Genomic DNA, 12,092 nt, shown 5'->3' with positions numbered 1-12,092 from the left:
AATTTCCATATCAAAAATCCAAAATGATTTTGTCATCTTTTCCCAAAGCATAGTTTGCTTTTTTCCCTTGTAATATCCTAGATCAAACATTTCAACATCACTTTGTAATATTTAATAATGTTCTCTTCATGTCTCTGGAGCGTGGGTATTTCTCTCTCTCTTTCTCTGTTTTTCACAGTCCCTCTGTGTCTGGTCTTTCTCTGAATCGATATCTTTTCTCTCTGTCTCTCTCGCTTTTTCTCTGCCTTTGTCTCCCTCTGTCTCTCTCTCTTTCACACACACACACACACACACACACAAACACACCCCTACACACATATATTTTCTCTGTATCTCTCTCTCTCTTCCTTGTACTTTCACCTTTGAAAAAGTGAAATTTCAGAAAGCAAAAGAGGAAAAGAAGGAAATGTAATATTAGCAATTCAAACGGACAAATGCGTATTGAAAATATTTGTACCTAAAACACAAAATTAAGAAATATTACATCCTGGCATAATTTCCCCCTTTACACAAAGGCTCTTCACTTCTTCTAAGGAAGGAGCCATCTCAGACCTAGCCACAAGCCTACTCACGCCAATATCTTCAAGGAGAGAAGAGAAGAAGAAATAGGTAGTTTGGAAAGATATTTCTATTGTTTACAGATGTGCTGAGATCAGGATGAACATAATAACATCTAATTTTTCCACCCATTTTATATTTGGTCCTTCATTACTCTTATATCTTCTACTTACACTTATGAAAGCTTTGAAATGTATGGGATGATTTTGTGAGTGAATATGAACCTCTGGCCAAGTGGATACTTGTATTCTTCAAGTAATTCTGCTGGGTCCTTCAATCACATATTACTTTATCCACCTCTGAAACCTCTTGAGATTCAGAAGGACTCTTGCCCTAAACATTACACATGTTTTTATTTTTTCTACCCCAGGAGAACCAGGCGAACCACCTGAAGGTAAGTAATACATCTATCTCTAAACACTCCTTTCTTTCCCCATTCCTTGAGGACCCTAGACCTTGCTCTCATTTGAAACCATTTGGCACATCCACTCTTAAAGTTCAGTACCAAGAAGAGAGGGTAATAATGAACTAAGAGGGTGGTTAGCTTAAAAGGTTTTGTTTTCTCTTGACATTGCATAGCTCTCATATTTCCACCAGAGAATTTCCCATATCAAAAATCCAAAATGATTTTGTCATCCTTTCCTAAAGCATAGTTTGCTTTTTTCCATTGCCTAATATCCTAGATCAAACATTTCAAGATCACTTTGTAATACTTAATGCAATGTGCTCTTCCTGTCTCTGCAGCGTGGGTATTTCTCTCTCTCTTTCCCTCTGCTTTCACAGTCCCTCTGTGTCTGGTCTTTCTCTGAATCGATATCGTTATCTCTCTGTCTCTGTCTCACTTTTTCTCTGCCTTTCTCTCACCCTCTGTCTCTTTCTTTCACACACACACACACACACACACACACACACACACACACACACCTACACACACACATTTTCTCTGTATCTCTCTCTCTCCCTTGTACTTTCACCTTTGAATGAGTGAAATTTCAGAAAGCAAAAGAGGAAAAGAAGGGAATGTAATATTAGGAATTCAAACGCACAAATGCGTATTGAAAATATTTGTACGTGAAACACAAAATTAAGAAATGATGCAGCCTGGCCATAATTTCCCCCTTTACACAAAGGCTCTTCGCTTCTTCTAAGGAAGGAGCCATCTCAGACCTAGCCACAAGCCTACTCACACCAATATCTTGAAGAGAGAGAAAAGAAGAAATAGGTAGTTTGGAAAGATGATTCTATTGTTTACAGCTGTGCTGAGATCAGGCTGAACATAATAATATCTAATTTTTCCACCCATTTTATATTTAGGTCCTTCATTTCTCTCATATCTTCTACTTACACTTATGAAAGCTTTGAAATGTATGTGATGATTTTGTGAGTGAATATGAACCTCTGGCCAAGTGGATACTTGCATTCTTCAAGTAATTCCGCTGGGTCCTTTGATCACATATTACTTTATCCACCTCTGAAACCTCTTGAGATTCAAAAGGACTCTTGCCCTAAACATCACTCATCTTTTTATTTTTTCTACCCCAGGAGAACCAGGTCCACCACCTGAAGGTAAGTAATATGTCGATCTCTAAACACTCCTTTCTTTCCCCGTTCCTTGAGGACCCTAGACCTTGTCTCTCATTTGAAACCATTTGGCACATCCACGCTTAAAGTTCAGTACCAAGAAAGAGAGGGTAATAATGAACTAAGAGGGTGGTCAGCTTAAAAGGCTTTGTTTTCTCTTGCCATTGCATAGCTCTCATATTTCCACCAGAGAATTTCCCATATCAAAAATCCAAAATGATTTTGTCATCTTTTCCCAAAGCATAGTTTGCTTTTTTCCCTTGCTAATATCCTAGATCAAACATTTCAACATCACTTTGTAATATTTATAAATGTTCTCTTCATGTCTCTGGAGCGTGGGTATTTCTCTCTCTCTTTCTCTGTGTTTTCACAGTCCCTCTGTGTCTGGTCTTTCTCTGAATCGATATCATTTTCTCTCTGTCCTCTCTCGCTTTTTCTCTGCCTTTGTCTCTCCCTCTGTCTCTCTCTCTTTCACACACACACACACACACACACAAACACACCCTACACACACATATTTTCTGTATCTCTCTCTCTCTTCCTTGTACTTTCACCTTTGAAAAAGTGAAATTTCAGAAAGCAAAAGAGGAAAAGAAGGAAATGTAATATTAGCAATTCAAACGGACAAATGCGTATTGAAAATATTTGTATCTAAAACACAAAATTAAGAAATATTACATCCTGGCATAATTTCCCCCTTTACACAAAGGCTCTTCACTTCTTCTAAGGAAGGAGCCATCTCAGACCTAGCCACAAGCCTACTCACGCCAATATCTTCAAGGAGAGAAGAGAAGAAGAAATAGGTAGTTTGGAAAGATATTTCTATTGTTTACAGATGTGCTGAGATCAGGATGAACATAATAACATCTAATTTTTCCACCCATTTTGTATTTCGGTCCTTCATTACTCTCATATCTTCTACTTACACTTATGAAAGCTTTGAAATGTATGTGATGATTTTGTGAGTGAATATGAACCTCTGGCCAAGTGGATACTTGTATTCTTCAAGTAATTCTGCTGGGTCCTTCAATCACATATTACTTTATCCACCTCTGAAACCTCTTGAGATTCAGAAGGACTCTTGCCCTAAACATTACACATGTTTTTATTTTTTCTACCCCAGGAGAACCAGGCGAACCACCTGAAGGTAAGTAATACGTCTATCTGTAAACACTCCTTTCTTTCCCCATTCCTTGAGGACCCTAGAACTTGCCTCTCATTTGAAACCATTTGGCACATCCACTCTTAAAGTTCAGTACCAAGAAGAGAGGGTAATAATGAACTAAGAGGTGGTCAGCTTAAAAGGTTTGTTTTCTCTTGCCATTGCATAGCTCTCATATTTCCACCAGAGAATTTCCCATATCAAAAATCCAAAATGATTTTGTCATCCTTTCCTAAAGCATAGTTTGCTTTTTTCCATTGCCTAATATCCTAGATCAAACATTTCAAGATCACTTTGTAATACTTAATGCAATGTTCTCTTCCTGTCTCTGCAGCGTGGGTATTTCTCTCTCTCTTTCCCTCTGCTTTCACAGTCCCTCTGTGTCTGGTCTTTCTCTGAATCGATATCGTTATCTCTCTGTCTCTGTCTCACTTTTTCTCTGCCTTTCTCTCACCCTCTGTCTCTTTCTTTCACACACACACACACACACACACACACACACACACACACCATACACACACACATTTTCTCTGTATCTCTCTCTCTCCCTTGTACTTTCACCTTTGAATGAGTGAAATTTCAGAAAGCAAAAGAGGAAAAGAAGGAATGTAATATTAGGAATTCAAACGCACAAATGCGTATTGAAAATATTTGTACGTGAAACACAAAATTAAGAAATGATGCAGCCTGGCCATAATTTCCCCCTTTACACAAAGGCTCTTCGCTTCTTCTAAGGAAGGAGCCATCTCAGACCTAGCCACAAGCCTACTCACACCAATATCTTGAAGGAGAGAAGAGAAGAAGAAATAGGTAGTTTGGAAAGATGATTCTATTGTTTACAGCTGTGCTGAGATCAGGCTGAACATAATAATATCTAATTTTTCCACCCATTTTTATTTAGGTCTTCATTTCTCTTACATCTTCTACTTACATTTATGAAAGCTTTGAAATGTATGTGATGATTTTGTGAGTGAATATGAACCTCTGGCCAAGTGCATACTTGCATTCTTCAAGTAATACCACTGGGTCCTTCGATCACATATTACTTTATCGACCTCTGAAACCTCTTGAGATTCAGAAGGACTCTTGCCCTAACATTACTCATCTTTTTATTTTTTCTACCCCAGGAGAACCAGGTCCACCACCTGAAGGTAAGTAATATGTCGATCTCTAAACACTCCTTTCTTTCCCCGTTCCTTGAGGACCCTAGACCTTGTCTCTCATTTGAAACCATTTGGCACATCCACGCTTAAAGTTCAGTACCAAGAAAGAGAGGGTAATAATGAACTAAGAGGGTGGTCAGCTTAAAAGGCTTTGTTTTCTCTTGCCATTGCATAGCTCTCATATTTCCACCAGAGATTTTCCCAGATCAAAAATCCAAAATGATTTTGTCATCTTTTCCCAAAGCATAGTTTGCTTTTTTCCATTGCCTAATATCCTAGATCAAACATTTCAAGATCACATTGTAATATGTAATGCAATGTTCTCTTCATGTCTCTGCAGTGTGGGTATTTCTCTCTCTCTTTCTCTGTGTTTTCACAGTCCCTCTGTGTCTGGTCTTTCTCTGAATTGATATCTTTATCTCTCTGTCTCTGTCTCGCTTTTTCTCTGCCTTTCTCTTTCCCTCTATCTCTCTCTGTTTCACACACACACACACACACACACACACCATACACACACCCACACATTTTCTCTGTATCTCTCTCTCTCCCGAGTACTTTGACTTTGAAAGAGTGAGATTTCAGAAAGCAAAAGACGAAAAGAAGGAAATGGAATATTGGAGATTCAGAAGGACAAATGCTTATTCAAAATATTTGTGCCTAAAGCACAAAATTAAGAAATTTTACATCTTGGCCATCATTTCCCCCTTTACCCAAAGGCTCTTCAATTCTTCTAAGAGAGGATCTATCTCAGACCTAGCCACAAGCCCACTCACACCAATATCTTCAAGGAGAGAAGACAAGAAGAAATAAGTATTTTGGAAAGACGTTTCTATTCTTTAGGGATGTGCTGAGATCACGCTGAACATAACAATATCTAATTTTTCCACCCATTTTATATTTGGGTCCCTCATTTCTCTTATATCTTCTACTTACACTTATGAAAGCCTTAAAATGTATAGGATGATTTTGTGACTGAATATGAATCTCTGGCCAAGTGGATACTTGCATTCTTCACGTAATTCCACTGGTTCCTTTGATCAAATATTACCTTTATCCACATCTGAAACCTGTTGAGATTCATAGGACTCTTGCCCTAAACATTACTCTTTTTTTATTTTTTCTACCCCAGGAGACCCAGGCGAACCACCTGAAGGTAAGTAATATGTCTATCTCTAAACACTCCTTTCTTTCCCCTTTTCTTGAGGACCCTAGACCTTATCTCTCATTTTAAACCATTTGGCACTCCCACTCTTAAAGTTCCTACCAAGAAAGAGAGGGTAATGATGAACTAACAGGGTGGTCAGCTTAAAAGGCATTGTTTTCTCTTGCGATTGCATAACTCTCATTTTTCCACCACACAATATCCCAGATCAAAAATCCAAAGTTATTTTGTCATCTTTTCCTATACCAAAGCTTCTCTTTTTACATTGGCTAATATCCTAGATCAAAGATTTCAAGATCACTTTGTAATATTTCATGCAATGTTCTCTTTATGTCTGTGCAGTGTTCTCATTTCTCTCTCTCTCTGTCTTTGTCTCTGTTTTACCCGGTCCTTCTCTGTCTGGTCTTTCTCTGAATCTATATCTTTATCTGTCTGTCTCTGTCTCTGTTTCTCTTTTTCTCTGTCTTTTTCTATTTCTCTCTGTCTCTCTCTCTTTCACACACACACACTCACACACAACACACACACACACACACACACACACACTTTTTTTCTCTACCTCTCTCCCTCGCTTTGTACTTTGACCCTTGAAAGAGTGAAATTGAAGAAAGCAGAAGAGGAAAAGAAGGAAATGTAATATCAGTAATTGAAAAGCACAAATGCATATTCAAAATGTTTGTACCTAAAACACGAAATTGAGAAATGCTTCATCCTGGCCATAATTTCTTGCCTTTATGCAAAGGCTATGCACTTCTTCTAAGAGAGGATCCATCTCAGATCTAGCCTCAAGCCTACTCACACCACTAACTTCAGGGAGAGAAGAGAAAAGAAATAGGTAGTTTGGCAAGATGTTTCTATTCTTTCAGAGATGTGCTGAGATCAGGCTGGACATAACAATATCTAATTTTTCCACCCATTTTATATTTAGTTCCTTCATTTCTCTTATCTCTCTACTTACATTATGAAAGCTTTGAAATAATAGGATGATTTGTGAGTGAATATGAACCTCTGGCCAAGTGCATACTTGCATTCTTGAAGAATACCACTGGGTCCTCAATCACATATTACTTATCCACAACTGAAACCTCTTGAGAGTCATACACTCTTGCCCTAAATCTTACTCATCTCGTTTTATTTTTTCTACCCACAGAACCCTCAAGCAACCCAACTGGTGAACGTAAGTAATATGTCTATCTCTAAAACTCCTTCTTTCCCTTTCCTTGAGGACCCTAGACCTTGTCTCTCATTTTACACAATTTGGCATCCACTCTTAAAGTTCAGTACCAAGAAAGAGAGGGTAATAATGAACTAAGAGGGTGGTCTGGTTAAAAAGCGTTGTTCCCTCTAGCCATTGCATACCTCTAATTTTTCTATCAGAGAATTACCCAGATCAAAAATCCAAAGCCATTTTGCATCTTTTCCCAAGCATAGTTTGCTTTTTTCCATTGGCTAATATCCTAGATCAAAGATTTCAAGATCACTTTGTAATATTTAATGCAATGTTTCTTCATGTCTCTGCACTGTGGGTATTTCTCTCTCTCTCTATTTTTTCACGGAATCTCTGTATCTGGTCTTCCTCTGAATCTATATCTTTATCTCTCTGTCTCTCTTTTTCTCTCTCTCTCTGCCTTTCACACACACACACACACACACACACACACACACACACACACAACACACACACACTTTTTCGCTCTAGCTTTCTCCCTCCCTTCTACTTTGACCTTTCAAAGAGTGAAATTTCAGAAAGCACAGGAGAAAAGAGGGAAACACTATTAGGAATTCAAAAGGACAAATGCTTATTCAAAATATTTGCACCTAAAACACAAAATGAAGAAATGCTTCATCCTGGCCATAATTTCCCCCTTTACACAAAGGCTCTTTGCTTCTTCTAAGGAAGGAGCTATCTCAGACCTAGCCACAAGCCTACTCACGCCAATATCTTCAAGGAGAGAAGAGAAGAAGAAATAGGTAGTGTGGCAAAAGATGTTTCTATTCTTTAGAGATGTGCTGAGATCAGGTTGAACATAATATCTAATTTTTCCACCCGTTTTATATTTCGGTCCTTCATTTCTCTTATATCTTCTACTTACATTTATGAAAGCTTTGAAATGTATGGGATGATTTTGTGAGTGAATATGAACCTCTAGCCAAGTGGATACTTGCATTCTTCAAGTAATTCCACTGGGTCCTTCGATCACATATTACTTTATCCACCTCTGAAACCTCTTGAGATTCAGAAGGACTCTTGCACTAAACATCACTCATCTTTTTATTTTTTCTACCCCAGGAGAACCAGGTGCACCACCTGAAGGTAAGTAATATGTCTATCTCTAAACACTCCTTTCTTTCCCCGTTCCTTGAGGACCCTAGACCTTGTCTCTCATTTGAAACCATTTGGCACATCCACTCTTAAAGTTCAGTACCAAGAAAGAGAGGGTAATAATGAACTAAGAGGGTGGTCTGGTTAAAAAGCGTTGTTCCCTCTTGCCATTGCATAGCTCTCATTTTCCACCAGAGAATTACCCAGATCAAAAATCCAAAGCCATTTTGCCATCTTTTCCCAAAGCATAGTTTGCTTTTTTCAATTGCCTAATATCCTAGATCAAACATTTCAAGATCACTTTGTAATATTTAATGCAATGTTCTCTTCATGTCTCTGCAGTGGGTATTTCTCTCTCTCTCTTTTTTTCACGGATCTCTGTTCTGGTCTTTCTCTGAATCTATATCTTTATCTCTCTGTCTCTCTTTTCTCTCTCTCTGCTCTTTCACACACACACACACACACACACACACACACACACACACACAACACACACACACTTTTTCTCTAGCTTTCTCCCTCCTTGTACTTTGACCTTTAAAGAGTGAAATTTCAGAAAGCACAGGAGAAAGAAGGAAAATATTAGAATTCAAAGGACAAATGCGTATTCAAAATATTTGTACCTAAAACACAAAATTAAGAAATGCTTCATCCTGGCCATAATTTCCCCTTTGCACAAAGGCTCTTGCTTCTTCTAAGGAAGGAGCATCTCAGACCTACCACAAGCCTACTCACGCCAATATCTTCAAGGAGAGAAGAGAAGAAATAGGTAGTTTGGCAAGATGTTTCTATTCTTTAGAGATGTGCTGAGATCAGGCTGAACATAATATCTAATTTTCCACCCATTTTATATTTAGTCCTTCATTTCTCTTATATCTTCTACTTACATTTATGAAAGCTTTGAAATGTATGGATGATTTTGTGAGTGAATATGAACCTCTGGCCAAGTGGATACTTGCATTCTTCAAGTAATTCCACTGGGTCCTTCGATCACATATTACTTTATCCACCTCTGAAACCTCTTGAGATTCAGAAGGACTCTTGCCCTAAACATTACTCATCTTTTTATTTTTTCTACCCCAGGAGAACCAGGCACCACCTGAAGGTAAGTAATATGTCTATCTCTAAACACTCCTTTCTTTCCCCGTTCCTTGAGGACCCTAGACCTTGTCTCTCATTTGAAACCATTTGGCACATCCACTCTTAAAGTTCAGTACCAAGAAAGAGAGGGTAATAATGAACTAAGAGGGTGGTCTGGTTAAAAGCGTTGTTCCCTCTAGCCATTGCATACCTCTAATTTTCATCAGAGAATTCCCAGATCAAAAATCCAAAGTGATTTTGTCATCTTTTCCCAAAGCATAGTTTGCTTTTTTCCATTGCCTAATATCCTAGATCAAACATTTCAAGATCACTTTGTAATATTTAATGCAATGTTCTCTTCATGTCTCTGCACTGTGGGTATTTCTCTCTCTCTCTATTTTTTCACGGGATCTCTGTATCTGGTCTTTCTCTGAATCTATATCTTTATCTCTCTGTCTCTCTTTTTCTCTCTCTCTCTGCCTTTTACACACACACACACACACACACACACACACACACACACACACAAAAACACACACACACTTTTTCGCTCTAGCTTTCTCCCTCCCTTCTACTTTGACCTTTCAAAGAGTGAAATTTCAGAAAGCACAGGAGAAAATGGAGGGAACAATATTAGGAATTCAAAGGACAAATGCGTATTCAAAATATTTGCACCTAAAACACAAAATGAAGAAATGCTTCATCCTGGCCATAATTTCCCCCTTTGCACAAAGGCTCTTTGCTTCTTCTAAGGAAGGAGCTATCTCAGACCTAACCACAAGCCTACTCACGCCAATATCTTCAAGGAGAGAAGAGAAGAAATAGGTAGTGTGGCAAGATGTTTCTATTCTTTAGAGATGTGCTGAGATCAGGTTGAACATAATATCTAAGTTTTCCACCCGTTTTATATTTCAGTCCTTCATTTCTCTTATATCTTCTACTTACATTTATGAAAGCTTTGAAATGTATGGGATGATTTTGTGAGTGAATATGAACCTCTAGACAAGTGGATGCTTGCATTCTTCAAGTAATTCTACTGGGTCCTTCGATCACATATTACTTTATCCACCTCTGAAACCTCTTGAGATTCAGAAGGACTCTTGCCCTAAACATCACTCATCTTTTTTTTTTTCTACCCCAGGAGAACCAGGTGCACCACCTGAAGGTAAGTAGTATGTCTATCTCTAAACACTCCTTTCTTTCCCTGTTCCTTGAGGACCCTAGACCTTGTCTCTCATTTGAAACCATTTGGCACATCCACTCTTAAAGTTCAGTACCAAGAAAGAGAGGGTAATAATGAACTAAGAGGGTGGTCTGGTTAAAAAGCGTTGTTCCCTCTAGCCATTGCATACCTCTAATTTTTCTATCAGAGAATTACCCAGATCAAAAATCCAAAGCCATTTTGGCATGTTTTCCCATAGCATAGTTTGCTTTTTTCCATTGGCTAATATCCTAGATCAAAGATTTCAAGATCACTTTGTAATATTTAATGCAATGTTCTCTTCATATCTCTGCACTGTGGTTATTTCTCTCTCTCTCTATTTTTTCACGGGATCTCTGTATCTGCTTTTACTCCGAATCTATATCTTTATCTCTCTGCCTCTCTTTTTCTCTCTCTCTCTGCCTTTCACACACACACACACACACACACACACACTTTTTCTCTCTAGCTTTCTCCCTCCCTTCTACTTTGACCTTTCAAAGAGTGAAATTTCAGAAAGCACAGGAGAAAATGGAGGGAACACACTATTAGGAATTCAAAAGGACAAATGCTTATTCAAAATATTTGCACCTAAAACACAAAATGAAGAAATGCTTCATCCTGGCCATAATTTCCCCCTTTATACAAAGGCTCTTCGCTTCTTCTAAGGAAGGAGCTATCTCAGACCTAGCCACAAGCCTACTCACGCCAATATCTTCAAGGAGAGAAGAGAAGAAGAAATAGGTAGTTTGGAAAGATGTTTCTATTCTTTAGAGATGTGCTGAGATCAGGTTGAACATAATATCTAAGTTTTCCACCTGTTTTATATTTCGGTCCTTCATTTCTCTTATATCTTCTACTTACATTTATGAAAGCTTTGAAATGTATGGGATGATTTTGTGAGTGAATATGAACCTCTAGACAAGTGGATGCTTGCATTCTTCAAGTAATTCTCTACTGGGTCCTTCGATCACATATTACTTTATCCACCTCTGAAACCTCTTGAGATTCAGAAGGACTCTTGCCCTAAACATCACTCATCTTTTTTTTTTTCTACCCCAGGAGAACCAGGTGCACCACCTGAAGGTAAGTAATATGTCTATCTCTAAACACTCCTTTCTTTCCCCGTTCCTTGAGGACCCTAGACCTTGTCTCTCATTTGAAACCATTTGGCACATCCACTCTTAAAGTTCAGTACCAAGAAAGAGAGGGTAATAATGAACTAAGAGGGTGGTCAGCTTAAAAGGCTTTGTTTTCTCTTGCCATTGCATAGCTCTCATTTTTCCACCAGAGAATTTCCCAGATCAAAAATCCAAAATGATTTTGTCATCTTTTCCCAAAGCATAGTTTGCTTTTTTCCATTGCCTAATATCCTAGATCAAACATTTCAAGATCACTTTGTAATATTTAATGCAATGTTCTCTTCATGTCTCTGCACTGTGGGTATTTCTCTCTCTCTTTCTCTGTGTTTTCACAGTCCCTCTGTGTCTGGTCTTTCTCTGAATTGATATCTTTATCTCTCTGTCTCTGTCTCGCTTTTTCTCTGCCTTTCTCTCTCCCTCTGTCTCTCTCTCTTTCACACACACACACACACACACACACCCATACACACACACATATTTTCTCTGTATCTCTCTCTCTCCCTTGTACTTTCACCTTTGAAAAAGTGAAATTTCAGAAAGCAAAAGAGGAAAAGAAGGAAATGTAATATTAGCAATTCAAACGGACAAATGCGTATTGAAAATATTTGTACCTAAAACACAAAATTAAGAAATATTACATCCTGGACATAATTTCCCCCTTTACACAAAGGCTCTTTGCTTCTTCTAAGGAAGGAGCATCTCAGACCTAGCCACAAGCCT

At 38.3% G+C, this 12,092-nt stretch overlaps 1 protein-coding gene across 9 annotated transcripts; it reads left to right on the top strand.

Moving 5' to 3' along the window:
- Positions 1 to 768: 768 nt before the first annotated feature.
- On the top strand, positions 769 to 11,433 carry LOC144455103 (uncharacterized). 9 transcript variants are annotated; one of them, XM_078148069.1, is made up of 9 exons: positions 863 to 952; positions 2,101 to 2,124; positions 3,263 to 3,286; positions 4,429 to 4,452; positions 5,594 to 5,617; positions 6,777 to 6,803; positions 7,917 to 7,940; positions 10,171 to 10,194; positions 11,293 to 11,433. In XM_078148069.1, the coding sequence occupies exons 1-9, from the start codon at positions 905 to 907 to the stop codon at positions 11,416 to 11,418; spliced, it is 345 nt and encodes a 114-aa protein (XP_078004195.1). In that variant the 5' UTR covers positions 863 to 904; the 3' UTR covers positions 11,419 to 11,433. The 9 variants fall into 9 exon arrangements, with proteins under 9 accessions (XP_078004198.1, XP_078004203.1, XP_078004197.1 ...); XM_078148072.1 differs by lacking the exon at positions 4,429 to 4,452 and having other exon boundaries at positions 769 to 952; XM_078148071.1 differs by lacking the exon at positions 3,263 to 3,286 and having other exon boundaries at positions 844 to 952.
- The last annotated feature ends 659 nt before the right edge of the window (positions 11,434 to 12,092 follow it).

This window comes from Phascolarctos cinereus, unplaced genomic scaffold, assembly GCF_003287225.1.
Source record: "Phascolarctos cinereus isolate Bilbo 61053 unplaced genomic scaffold, phaCin_HiC Scaffold_965;HRSCAF=1621, whole genome shotgun sequence".
Classification (NCBI taxonomy): Eukaryota; Metazoa; Chordata; class Mammalia; order Diprotodontia; family Phascolarctidae; genus Phascolarctos; species Phascolarctos cinereus.
This window is presented reverse-complemented; position numbering and strand designations above follow the sequence as displayed.

Excerpts from the sequence above, each read along its gene's own strand:
- LOC144455103 (XM_078148069.1), top strand. The coding sequence starts at position 905 with ATGTTTTTATTTTTTCTACCCCAGGAGAACCAGGCGAACCACCTGAAG. Across the intron at positions 2,125-3,262 it reads ACCAGGTCCACCACCTGAAG|GAGAACCAGGCGAACCACCT; the intron begins GTAAGTAATATG and ends TTTCTACCCCAG. Across the intron at positions 10,195-11,292 it reads ACCAGGTGCACCACCTGAAG|GAGAACCAGGTGCACCACCT; the intron begins GTAAGTAGTATG and ends TTTCTACCCCAG.